General features: G+C 37.6%; 2 protein-coding genes across 2 annotated transcripts; both read left to right on the forward strand.

The window, feature by feature from the left end:
- Nucleotides 1-720: 720 nt before the first annotated feature.
- On the forward strand, nt 721-9,669 carry LOC138200578 (N-acetyllactosaminide beta-1,3-N-acetylglucosaminyltransferase 3-like). Its single transcript, XM_069153370.1, has 2 exons — nt 721-804; nt 5,143-9,669. The coding sequence occupies exon 2, from the start codon at nt 5,153-5,155 to the stop codon at nt 6,278-6,280; it is 1,128 nt and encodes a 375-aa protein (XP_069009471.1). The 5' UTR covers nt 721-804; nt 5,143-5,152; the 3' UTR covers nt 6,281-9,669.
- Nucleotides 9,670-10,268: 599 nt separating this feature from the next.
- LOC138200579 (N-acetyllactosaminide beta-1,3-N-acetylglucosaminyltransferase 3-like) lies at nt 10,269-13,023 on the forward strand. The gene is made up of 2 exons (XM_069153371.1): nt 10,269-10,340; nt 11,956-13,023. Exons 1-2 carry the CDS (start codon nt 10,336-10,338, stop codon nt 13,013-13,015), a joined length of 1,065 nt encoding a protein of 354 aa, XP_069009472.1. The 5' UTR covers nt 10,269-10,335; the 3' UTR covers nt 13,016-13,023.
- The last annotated feature ends 577 nt before the right edge of the window (nt 13,024-13,600 follow it).

The following is a 13,600-nucleotide window of genomic DNA, read 5'->3' on the forward strand; positions in this document are numbered from 1 at the left end:
ACTGTCGCCATTTCCCCATGCTACTGGACCTTCCAGATAAATGTGGAGGAGCTGATAAATCTGCAGAAGTTTTTCTTCTGCTGGTGATAAAAATCTCCCCCGCGGACTACGAACGCCGAGAGGTGTTACGCAAAACCTGGGCGTGAACGGGCCTTATTTATGAAAGTAATAACAACTGATGGTGGCCATTAAATAGACTGATAAGATTCAAATCAGATGTTTGAAGAAGCAGTCTCATTTGTCTCTTTCAGATTCAAAGAGGAAGCAATACTGTAAGAAAATCTGAGAGCCCAGAAAGCATTACCTTAATCACACAGTAGGCTAAGTATAATAGAAAGTATTACAAATAAAAGTTATCACATACAAGTTCAATTATTTCCGTGGTAAATAGTTTCAGTGAATAAAACTTTAAATGTATAAATACATTTTTGGGTAAAGATACAGTTTGATTAGAATTTTGATAGCATTTGAGTGAGATGGAGCTCATTTAGACCTTTTTATATAGGCTACTACTTTTCAGTATTTCTGGTGTCATAATTCAGTATCATTAAGATGCACAATATGGGTCGATAACTGTTCAAATGAATTAATTTGTTGTTGTTTTTGGCTTTCTTGTCATAAATGTCATATTTTAAAGAGCTACCTTTAACCAATAGACGGATGACTTTCCACTGACGAAGGGGTTCAGGCAGAAGCAGGAAATGCCCTGCAGCACGGGACCAAATCAGAGCGTGCGGCTGCTGCACTCCAGTCTTTCCATTGAATCGAAAGAACAGACGCAAGGGAGAGGATCGACCTTCTCAAGTAAGCACATTTAACAATTACACTAGCTTTTTATGACAAGCTGTTTATTCAGTGCCCGTACATCCTGGGAATTAAAAGACATGCCGGAGGGTCCGTAAAGTAACAGGAAATATCATGGAGATATCGTGCTGATATTTTTAGCCATGTTATTAGGGTTGACTGCATGATCAAATTTGTGGAACGCAGCCTCAAAGATAACCGGTTAAAAATCCAGCGCGTCAGACACCAACGGGGAAAAGATTTTGGTTAGTTTTAAAAAATATTTAATATATCTTCACTGCCTTCTGTGATAAATAAATAAATAAAAAGAAAGTGTTTCCAATAGGCTTACGCTGCATGTGAGTCCTCAATGTGAGCTAAGTTTAAATGTTAACTGATCCTTCAATTTTAAGACATACATTCCTGCATGGCACATCATCTCTGGTTACAGGCTAAATATACAATAATAAAATCCATATATTCCATTCGTATGTCCTTAAACCTGTAGAAGTATTTGTGTGAAAGTAAGGCATCATTAATCCAGCATATGAAAAACTAAAAGTGAAAATACCACAGTTTGGAGATTTCTTGTCTTTATCTCACAAATGCAGTCAGTAAAATAAACTGCATGACTGAATGAAAGTTAAAATTTGTTAATGGAATAGAAATTTTTAAAGAAGACGGAAAAATATGATGCAGCAGATTTCACAGTTTGATGCTCTGACTACACTCCAAACAACAGCTCTAATAAAAATGGTTAAAACATATTTGCATTCAGTAATCATTACCTGGGCGTAGTTTGGACTTGAAACTTGAGCGGTGAAACTCTTTGCAAGGCTGTTGTACCTAATAATACCTGATATACGTTCAGCTCCTTTACTTAAAAGTAGAAACACCAAAATTTAAAACACCCATTTCTCAACATTACTTTGAATAGAGGAAAACATTTTATGAAAAAAGCTTCAACTATAAATGCACTTTATTTAAATTTTGCAACAGAATCACCCCTGACAGCGTTACTTTCATTATTGTCCTAATATTAAAATATTATTACAGATACATTCAGATGCAAGCAGCATTTATGTTATAGCTTTTATAATGCATCTCATTTTAGAAACTGATTCTGTTGCCTTAATGTGCACAGTCACCAGACTCATTAAATATTTGTACATAAGAATCACCACAAAATGCCACTTACACAGTACTTGAGGATATGTGCTCAGTTAAATTGCACAGCTGCTTTTATAGATAATGTTTTAGGATACAACAAGAAATTAACAAACAAAAAAACATTTGCACTCAATGTTCAGTTTTGTTACTGTCAAAGATAATACTTCAATGTAGTTTATTAGGCCATAAAATGTTGTAATTCTTATCACTCGAATCAATGTGTTACCAATTAACTTCAAGGAAACTAAATTCAGTCCTGTGATCTGTCACTTGTTGCGTGATTCTTCTGATTTGTCATGTAGAAACATTGCAATGTTATGTCAGTGGCAAAGAGGAAATGTTTCAGAAACTACGATGACATTGATACGAAATACATTGAATATAAATGTGCAAAAGTAAAGACAAATGACAAATGACAAAAACCAAACAGGAGTACAGCATAATCTGAACACATTTCAGGTATCTTGTTGAGTGTTACACTGGACATATCAGATTTTTCAGTTTTACTGACTTTAGCAAATTGATTTCCTCCACGTGAGTAACAGGGTGAGGCTGAACTTAAGTTATGCGTTGGGAGCTTCCCTTTTTTTTGCAAATGTTTTAGTAAATGTCTCTTTAGTTTATTCTAATGACTCAATGTCTGACGTCAGCTTTGTAACTTATTCCACCCATTTAAAGGAGACATGACAGCATTTGATTTGTTGCCACCCCACACCCCATGTGACAGTAACGCACGTTTGGATTTTGCAAGCAGATGCCGAGCCACCTCATGTCACTCTGAAGCTCAGTCTGCTCACACATGTTGGCCTCCACTGTTCAGAGAACCGTTTTTGTTGGCACTAACATGAGTGGTATGCAAGTCTGTATGTCATGTCTCAAACAAATGGTAAAGGATTTTTGTACGACTTTTAAACCACCTCCGAATGAACTGCTGTATCTCCAGTAAATCATTTGTTAGGTGTTCATCTGTAGAATCATCACTATTATGTGGCATATTGTTCATTTCAGAGAAGACAGTTCAATGACGTAACAATCAAGGAGAATGGGAGGCCCAGACGCTGTCAAGAGTTTCAGGACGGACCCACTCACGCACAGTCCGTTTGACATAGTTTTAAAAGTAATTCATTCATCAACATAACAGGTATACATATTGATGCTATAATGTGTATAAATATCACCTTCCCACCTTGTGTGTAACACTCATGGTTTTCAGTCATGTATCTATTTGTCTTTATTGAAATGTTCCAAAACTGCATGTTTTATAAAAAAATAATTATTCATTATTTCTACCCATCACTCAGGCCTATTTAGTTTGGTTGTTTTATTCTCAAAAGTTACAGAGGAAAAAGGCATGCTGGGAAAAGCTCATTTGTTTCTCCAAAGACCTCGCTTCTTGTCAATTGTGATGATTTGCTTTGATATCGTGGCATTCATTTTTTCTCAACGGTTCAACCTTTTAGTGAGAAGTTCTTCAGCAACTGGGAAATGGGTCGGCAGTACGCGTTACATGTGTGCAAGTGCTCTTGTGTTTGAAATGAGGGAAGGCGCCCAAGAACAACAGTTGCCCTTTGAGCACTTCAGAAAGAGTTGCATCATTTTGACCACAGACAAACAGAATGAATGAGTGGTGTAAGCTGCCTTTAACGTTGTGTTTAACATTGAAACCCTTTTTATACAAAAAAAACTAAAAGCATGGAAACATTTTGTTCATTGGGCAAAAATAGGGTTTAGCACACGTAACATGTAATATATTAACAAGTAGAAAAACAGTCAAAACAAACAACAACGTTTTTTTGTAAAAACAAATTAAACAAAAAAAAAATTACAAAACGTCTACAAAAGTCAACAGTATCTCAATCAAAGTAGCTGTCACCTTCTCTTTGACTTGTAAAAACACAACAACTCAAATATCTAAACCAGAGGTCATCATTTGTCTGCTTACTGCAGAAACCAAAACAGACACAATAAAACAATATTTCCTTCACTGATCCCAACAAATAGCTCACAGATAAACCTGTCTTTCATGATTAAAAACTGTATTTTAAATAAACGGGGGCCGTCACATACTGTTGACGTCACACAACCGCGCATCGCTACAAGTGTATTAAACACCTTAGTCGCTTCTGCCTCCGTTTGAACGGGAAGCCCCGGGAGCAGCCGAGAGCAGAGTCGGCCTACAGTAAGTGACCAGCGGTGCAAAGTTATGCACGAACTATCAAGTGTGCACTCGTGATAATTTACTGACAGGCCAAATAACTAAAGTTTCCCGGATCCCTACGTAAGTTACCAGTATGGAGCGTGAATGAACCGCGTGTGTGCGTGTGCGTCTATGTGTGTGCATCCACGCTGTCTGAATGCTTCTCGCGCGCTGCTGCGAGGTTGTATGGTTTCAGACGATGTCTGATATCAGAGTGGGACATCAAGTGTTGGGAAATACAGATCAATGCAACAAATGTAATGCACAGATGTTTAACTAAGGTGTGTTGGTGAGGATTTTTAACGCGTTTACTTTAATTGCAGACAGAAGACACGATCACAATGTAGCCACACTACATTTTCAGATCCATTTTCATAAGAGATGGAGGCAATGGCAGTTAGGTGACTGAGCAAACCTGAAACTAAAACCACCGCAGACCTTCGTGGTATTTTATTCAGACCACTCAGGAAGTCAGACTTTGTAGACCTTAGCACCATCCCTTCCATCTATGAGAGTGTGCTATGAATTTGTTTTCAGAAAAGCATTGGGTGTCACCCTTTTTAACACAGAGCCTTCCTCAATATTCCTTCAACTGTGGATTTTCAACTTGTGCATGCACAAATTCATAACTCGTATCTCTCAGTATATGAATAATTAATGAATGTCTTCTAATACTGAGAAATGGAATCGTAATAAGATTTAAATGTTTATTCATGTATTTTTCAACAGCTCTAACTCCTCCTGTGAGGATCTGAAAATGAAGGCTGGTGGATCAATAAGAAAAAAACATGATAACAAAACACAGCTGATAAACCAAAGTTTTCACAGGATAACTTATACTGTATGCACTTATGTATATTACATTTCTGCCAATGGATCTCCCTGAACCTTTCATTCCCTAATTTAGGTCAGAAATCACAAAGTAGTTAGTCTAATTATATCAGTTTGAGATGTGTTGAAATGAAAACTGTGTTTTTGTCTTGTCTCTGCAGAGTTTCGAGGATGAGGCACTTCAGGACGAGAAGGTTCTTGGTGGTAGTATCTCTTGGTCTGTTGGTGCTCCACTTCTGTAAAGATTTTATTGAGCACAAAACCATACATCTCCATAAAGATGTGGAAGAGGTTAACAATCAAATAGAGCAAGCCCCCAAAAACAACTCTTATGTGTACTCTTGGCCAAAATGTCAACAAAACACGTCTGCTACCAACGTCACAGGGTTCAGCTCTCTCCCTGCTATGATAAAAAACGTCCTCTTCTATCAGCACTGTCGCCATTTCCCCATGCTACTGGACATTCCTGACAAATGTGGAGGAGCTGATAAATCTGCAGAAGTTTTTCTTCTGCTGGTGATAAAAAGCTCCCCTGCGAACTACGAACGCCGAGAAGTGTTACGCAAAACCTGGGGCAAAGAGAGGTTACATAACGGTGTGTGGATTCGAAGGATCTTCATCTCAGGAACGATGGATGTTGGTTTTGAGAAGCTAAGACTGAACAAACTACTCGCGCTGGAACAACGTGAGTACAATGATGTCCTTCAGTGGGACTTCAATGACACGTTTTACAACCTCACCTTGAAGCAGATCCTCTTCCTGGAATGGATGGAAAGAAACTGTCCAAACGTACGTTTCCAGCTAAATGGTGATGATGACGTCCTCGCCAACACAGATAACATGGTTGAGTATCTCCAAAGCCTTGACGGCAATAATGGAAGCAAGCACCTCTTTACTGGTCATCTGATCCAGGGGGTTGGGCCCATTAGATCAACAGGCAGCAAGTATTTTATCCCAGTTCAGGTGCACGAGTCAGACAAATACCCGCCTTACTGTGGCGGTGGAGGCTTCCTCCTGTCGGGCTATACAGCTTCGGTCATATACACTATGTCCCAATCCATTACCCTTCTTCCCATCGATGATGTTTACATGGGGATGTGTCTGGCCAAAGCGGGACTTGGTCCCGTTTCCCATATGGGTGTGAAGACAGCAGGACTGCACATTCCCTTCAAAGAAGTCGATGGATACGATCCTTGCTTTTTCAAAGACACTTTACTGGTACACAGATTCCTCCCAGGTCAGATGTATCTGATGTGGTACAGAATGCACGACCCAAATCTGAAATGTGGTCAGTCCTAGAAAAGGCTTCGGCGGGAAACTTTAACTCACTGCCAGGAACACAGCTTATTGAGTGACAGCTTCTTTTTTTTCAACACGCTGTATGGATGAGCAGCTTTTCCTGGAATAATGAGATCGACATACATGTTTACCTCACCTATTGTTTTCTGATCAAAATTGGTTGTCAAAATTTGCTTTGCACCAGGCTTCACTGTTGGACACAGACCTGATGAGAACCAACCATACAGTAGATCTACAGCTCTTAAACTGTAAAACTAAACGACCAAAATCATCTGAAAGCTCTGAGCGGCTGAGATGGTTGACCTTGTCACTTTATATAAATTTTTTTCTGTCTCCTTCTCCTGGTGTGAGTAATTACAAAAACACTGTGGACGGGTGCTTCAGTTCATAAGCTCTGCTGTCGCTGCTGTTGCAGCTGTGAAACGGTGGATAAATAGTTATGAGCGTCACAAACCCCCAAAACAGCTCGTTTCACCGTCAGAATTTGATAAATTCGGTCTGATGACGTTTGGAAAATCTCGAAGAATCGTGTCCCCATTGAAGGTGGCATAGAGCTAAACCAGAACTTAACGTCTGCCCATAGAGCATGTCCAGTGTGCTTCTACCCCACTAATGCAGGAATGTCTCACCAGACACTAGATTTAAAAAAAAACAAAAAAAAAACTCTATATGCTGTGAAATACTGAAGGATTTATCAGGTGGTGATTGGCTTTATCAGCATTTATTAAACTGGTAAGGGGATGAATGTAAGGGTTCATTTATATGTAGAAAATCCTGCACTATAGGTCGCTAGGAACGTGTTAGCCTGTCAGAGTTTTCAGCCATACGGTGCAGCTAATGTTCTCTTATCTATGTACAATTACCTATGTGGCTACAGCTGAATGAAGGAAACAGCTTGTTGTTGTGAACACAATTTGTTTCATGCAAGAACTAAAATCTTGTCAGGTGCGGGAATAGTTACTGAAGGGGGTTGGGGTCAGGTGAAAGGTCAGTTTATCTTTATGTAAATAAATGAGTAAATACAACTTTCTGGTGGACATTCAGTTGTTCTCCCTTCAACAATCAAACACAGATTTCTATAGTTCATTGCAATATTTATATAAGACTCTGTACAGCATTAATCATCCAGACTTGGTTTGCGATCAGATGTGGGAGGTGACGCCTGCCGAGTTATTTAACGTTGGAATTTATTTATTTTGTTGGATTTGACCTTTGCTCAGGTTGATATTGGGTGGAGCTGCATTCCATGAAAGAGTTGTGTCAACCTGACAGTAAAATGTCAAGAAAACGCATGAGAGGGCTCATCAACCACTTTATGATTAAAACAGTGTGAACTACATGGGGTGTGTTGGACCTTTGATTTGTTTATCATTTGTAACAGCCACAGTAGACAACAGCTTCTGGTGCAGTTTTTGTTCAAGATCACAGATAACAGATTACGTAATCTGTAAAGGTTGTATGTGGGAGCATGCACTTTGTGAGTTAAATTGTTTTCACAATTGCCATCAGTTTTATGATTCTGTTGTAACTGCACCTGTGTACTGATCCACTATACATTCGGACTTCCAACTGATAAATGCCCATAATGCATTGTCCTTCCCAAAAAGGGTCAACTTCCAAAAGCTCGTACCAAATGCTTCTTATTCATATTTGCTTATTGTTTGGTCATATGTAAAGTACATGTATTTAAAGTTTGATATTGTATTTATGTTAACTTATCATACACCTGTGCTGTGTCTGAAACCCTTGTGAACACAGCTGTGGGTGTATATGGCTTTAAGGGATACTGTGGTTTATATAGTCTTAAATATATTTCATAAATAATTCCTCAGGGTTTCTTAAGATTGAAAATGTGATAGAATTTAATTGAAATGAGCTCATAAATTTGTTTTTTTTCCCCCTTGTGGCCTGAATATTTTTGTTACAAAGCGGGTGTTTGTGCCTTACACCAGTGCTACACTGAACATATTTCTGTTCTGTCAGATACTCAGATTTATAGAACATACCAATCATTATAAGGGGTTGCCAGTAAACATGTATGATTACGGCAATTATTTAGAAAAGGTGATTGCCATGTTTGATTGTTTGACTTTTGTTGTAGTTCTTTTCAGCATTGTTGTATACACATGGTTGTGTGCGTGTAACAAAAAGCCAAATTATGTACTGCACAGAAAAATATATTTAATATGAAAAAATGTGTACATTTAATATATTTCAATCCACATTATGTTCTTTGACCTTTGTGAGGGAATATCGGCTGTGAAACACAGTAGAGTTTTTTTGAAGATCGTTTCTCATAACATTACATTACATTACAGTTAGCTGACGCTTTTTATCCAAAGCGATAAGTGCATTTACAACCATGAGGGTACAAACCCAGGACAACAAGAATCAAGAAAATACAATTTCGTCAAGAAAGCCAAACTACAAAGTGCTATCAGTAAGATAACCGCTTGAGCTGAATTCAAAAGACACTGTTGTGTCAAAACATCTTCAGTTAGGTCAGTAGTCTTTGAAAAAAATATCTATTCTTTAGCGATTGGTAGAGATTTTTAGTAAATTCAAACAAAGTGAGACATGAATACAATCAGGCTGGCAGAGTTCAATGCAATGTAAAATTTACTGCATATCAAAAGACAGTACAGCTAATCTGAGAGCTGGTTTCCATGGAAAATATCACGACTGGATCACTGAAGAGTTCCCTTGTTCTACCTAAAATATTCAAACCTTCAGGTGTGTGGCCGAAGATCACCCTAAAGATTAACACGCCATTTGGTATGTGGCATCAGACTTACTCTATTTATTTAATTAATTGCTGGGGATTGATTACCATTGTGTACAAACGGTCACGGTCACTCTGGCCCTTCTTATCTAACGCCTGCACTGAATTTCCCACAGAGCAGATGTGAGGGCAGTTTAAATCATTTAAATTTCCAGACACCTCATTCTACCAATAATTTATAATATAACAGTAAAAAAAATATATATATTTACAGAAGTAAGACAAAATAATTAATGGTTCATGGTCCTCTTGTGAATGTATTTGAACTTTGATCACACTTTGTAAATGATTGCTGATCAATGTAGCCTACCACAGCACCCTAAGAAAACAGTGACTTTGGTGAATGTGAGACCTTCCTTTAATAGAGAAGTATATTAAGCAATAATTGCCTTGTCTAATTTCTCCATTTTAAAAAGGGCATATTAAAAGTACCATGTAAAACACGTTTTTACTTGTTACCGCATGTTTCCTTGTTTTTTTTGGTGACTGTAATCACTCCTTACCATTTTTCATTTTCTCATATTTGATAGAGATTGTACTTTCTGTGTGTTTCGATCAGTTTTATCCAAAAAAGGATTAATCTAACCTGTCTGTCTGAGTGGTAATAAAATCCAAACAAGATTTTAAAGATGACGCCTCATGCATTTATTATGTTTACATCAGCAGTGGTAGTGTAGCTTAATAGGGTCACTGTGGTTGCTGAGCAAAGAACTGTGTCGCCCTCTTGTTTCAGAATGGTGTTACTGCAAATCCGAATTAGTATTTACAGAGAAACATTCACCCAGTTGCCATGTGTGTCTGTTTCAAAATGTATGTGCACTTGTTTCGTTTCAACTCTGTGAGAGTGTCATCTGCGATTTTCTGTTATTGACTGTCACACTAGTTTCGCTCTTCTGCTGTGTGTTTCATGAAGGTTACGGCTCAGCTCCCGCTATGGAGTGAAGCACAGTAGAGACAGGTGAAGTGAAGATGAAGATGACTTAAATTGAATGACAACTACACACATTATGTCACTGTAATTAGGGCTGTCACAATAATGCCATTTTAGTTACCGATTAATAGTCATACAAGTAATTAACAATTTGATTGTATTTTTTTTTTTATTTTTATTTTTTTTTTCATTTTATGCAACTATAAAAGTATAAGCCTAATCATTTTATTAATACACTTTCAACTCATGAAGAAGAGCATTTCTTTGGCATTGAACTTTGGGACATAAAATAATTTTTGTTTTTCTTTTAGGCTTTGTAAACACAAATTCGACACGACAGATATGACGTAAGTGATTTCAATATACAATGTCTATTACTGAAATATTACCCAGAATAAACATTGTATTCCTTCTTCTGTACAAAAATACATTCCACTGTATATCCGATGTTAATACGAGGGTCCAGCTGTCTATGGACAACACCCACTTTCTTCGTCTTCCACAGCCTCAAAGTAGATTGTATAAATGATAAATGTGTTTTTACACAGCGCAAGCACCATAGATTTTGTTACTGAAACTGATTTGGGAGCAAATCTCTTCATGGCCAGTGAAAAAAAGTAGAATAATTGCAGCAAGTGGAATCTGTTTCCGTGTTCATATGGTCAGCTAACCATTGACCATTCAAAGAGACTTTAAAAATGAGCAACGTGTCCTTTAACTCAGCAAAGATAAGCAGAAGCTTTTGTTCAACCCAGCAAAGATCGTGAGAAGGACAAGCAGCACGTTTATTGTACCACTAAATAATTGCATCAGATACCAGCAGCAGTAAAGACACGGCATGCCTCATTGTTGTAGGAATATCACAGATCCAAAGTTCAAGAGTCAAATCATAACTGTAGCTTTACAGCAGTACATCCCACAAAGGAAGCGGAAGGAGATCTATGGACAAAGAAGCAATAAAAAAGGGAGAAGGTTTATCTATTTTTATTCTTTTAATGCATACATTTAGATAGCTAATGACAGATTTACAGTTTGATATCACATTGAATCTACACTTTTGCTTATCCAAATACTACTATGAAGTGTCATTCTAAATGTGGCCAAGACACCATAAACAGATTCGATGCCTTTGATGAAAAGTGTTTTTGTCATCAGACACAGATTTCTTCGCTTAAAGACCCTCAACCTGAATACATTATTTTGGTCCAACCTTTATGCTTTTCCCAGCGACAATCGCACAACAATTGTATTTTGTACACTGCTCTGAACTTCACCAAAAGGGAACTGGGATAAGCTCCTGTTTAGGATAGGGTGGGTATAGATAATGAATGGATACTTTTTTACACATATACACACATATATATACATACATATGTGTATATATATATCCATACTTTTTGAAAAATATCTAGTTATGTGTCTTCTCTCCTACTGTTCATTTGAAGGCAATATATGCATCTGTTTTCACTACTCTGACAACTCTAAAAACTGACATTGAGATGGTGTCTTTGATAACTGTTTGATGCAATAAATCTTTGCTGCCTGTCAATAATGTTTTTTCATTCTGTTGTTTTCCTTGATTTTTATTCATCCTCACAAAGGAATCAAAATCAATACGTGACAATAAAGAATAATCAAAGTCATCGTTTTGCATAATATGGCTTCAGGAAGAGTTAGTGCAAATGATTTAAAACTGTAGTTTCACAGGCATGTCAAGATTTAATTATTCGTTACTGGTCTCCAGTAACTTTCCAATATTATTCTGTTAATTCGTATTTATCTTGGAAGTATCTGTTAACTATTCATTAATAGAGTTAGCTATTGATTTGTGCCCTTATTGTTACTTTATTTACTTTGTTGTTAAATATGACCTCTAATAAAATTAACAACTTTATTGCTTATCCTTTTTGTCATTATTGCTGTCAGATCTGCTGGTCTAAAAACATTTTTTTTGTTTTGCAGAATTGAGAATGAGAACAACATGGTCCAAATTTCTTCTTGTGGTTGGAGTTCTTTTTTTTTATTATTGGTTTTCACCCACCATGCAAATGACCATTTCAAATTGCAAATGAGAAGGGATGCAAGTGAAAAACAGACAACCACCAAAGAAACCTCTTACGTGTACTCCTGGCCAAAATGTCAACTAAACACGTCTGCTGCCAACATCAAAGGCTTCAAAACTGTTCCTGAACACATCCAAGACTTCCTGTACTATCAGCACTGTCACCATTTCCCCATGCTACTGGACCTTCCAGATAAATGTGGAGGAGCTGATAAATCTACAGAAGTTTTTCTTCTGCTGGTGATAAAAATCTCCCCTGTGGACTACGAACGCCGAGAGGTGTTACGCAAAACCTGGGGCAAAGAGAGGTTACATAACGGTGTGTGGATTCGAAGGATCTTCATCTCAGGAACGATGGATGTTGGTTTTGAGAAGAAAAGACTAAATCAAGTTTTACAGTTGGAGCAACGTGAGTACAATGATGTCCTTCAGTGGGACTTCGACGAGTCACTCTTTAACCTCACCTTGAAGCAGATCCTCTTCATGGAATGGGCCGAAAGAAACTGTCCAAACGCTCGTTTCCAGCTAGATGGGGATGATGACGTCTTTGCCAACACAGATAACATGGTTGAGTATCTCCAAAGCCTCGAGGACAATGATGGAAGCAAGCACCTCTTCGCTGGAGATCTGATCCAGAACAAAGCGCCTATTCGATCAATAAAGAGCAAATACTATGTCCCAGTTCAGGTGCAGGAGTCAGACAAATACCCGCCTTACTGTGGCGGTGGAGGCTTCCTCCTGTCGGGCTATACAGCTTCGGTCATATACACTATGTCCCAATCCATTACAATTCATCCCATTGATGATGTTTACATGGGGATGTGTCTGGCCAAAGCAGGACTCCATGCTGTTTCCCATATGGGTGTCAGGACATTTGGACTGTACATCTCAAAGAAAACAGATTTATATGACCCCTGTTATTATAAAGAACTTTTACTTGTACACATTCCTTCCAACTAAAATGTATTTTATATGGCATAACATATACGATCCAAATCTGAAATGTGGTATTCGTAGAGACTTCTTTCAAGAAACAGATTTGAAATATTCTTGATTTATGTACATTCCTGATTTAGGAGATAACAAATGTCACATATTTATGTGTTCGAATAAAGAAATGTATGACAAATTAGTCAGAAAGTATCAGAGTTTTTCTTTTTATAACTTTTTTTTATAACATTTTTAATGATTTTTGAATTTTTAATATCTTAATCTGGTGGGTAAGAAAGTCTCAGAGTTCTGGCCTTTGCCCACAAGATCCATAATGAATTTACTGACTTAATTAGCAGACCACCACAAAGAGCAGTTACTATAATGTCTGCTCCAAAGTGAAGGTAAACAGCTTGCCTTCAAAGTAACATCTCCTCCAAATGAATGCAATAAGGAAAAGCATGTGTACGAAACCGAAGACCATAATGTCTTTGAAGAGACAAAGTGACCAGTCCCTTTTCACACTCAGTTGAATCAGATAACTTGAAATTCTGTGAACTTCAGGCACTTCAATGATGTGGACTTTATTACGTCTGTAATAATAATAATAATAGT

This window comes from Embiotoca jacksoni, unplaced genomic scaffold (assembly GCF_022577435.1).
Source record: "Embiotoca jacksoni isolate LCO1_2020_lvr unplaced genomic scaffold, fEmbJac1.0.p SCAF_19, whole genome shotgun sequence".
NCBI lineage: Eukaryota > Metazoa > Chordata > Actinopteri > Embiotocidae > Embiotoca > Embiotoca jacksoni.

Bases quoted from the DNA above. Each gene is read 5' to 3' on its own strand.
- LOC138200578 (XM_069153370.1), top strand. From the start codon at position 5,153: ATGAGGCACTTCAGGACGAGAAGGTTCTTGGTGGTAGTATCTCTTGGT.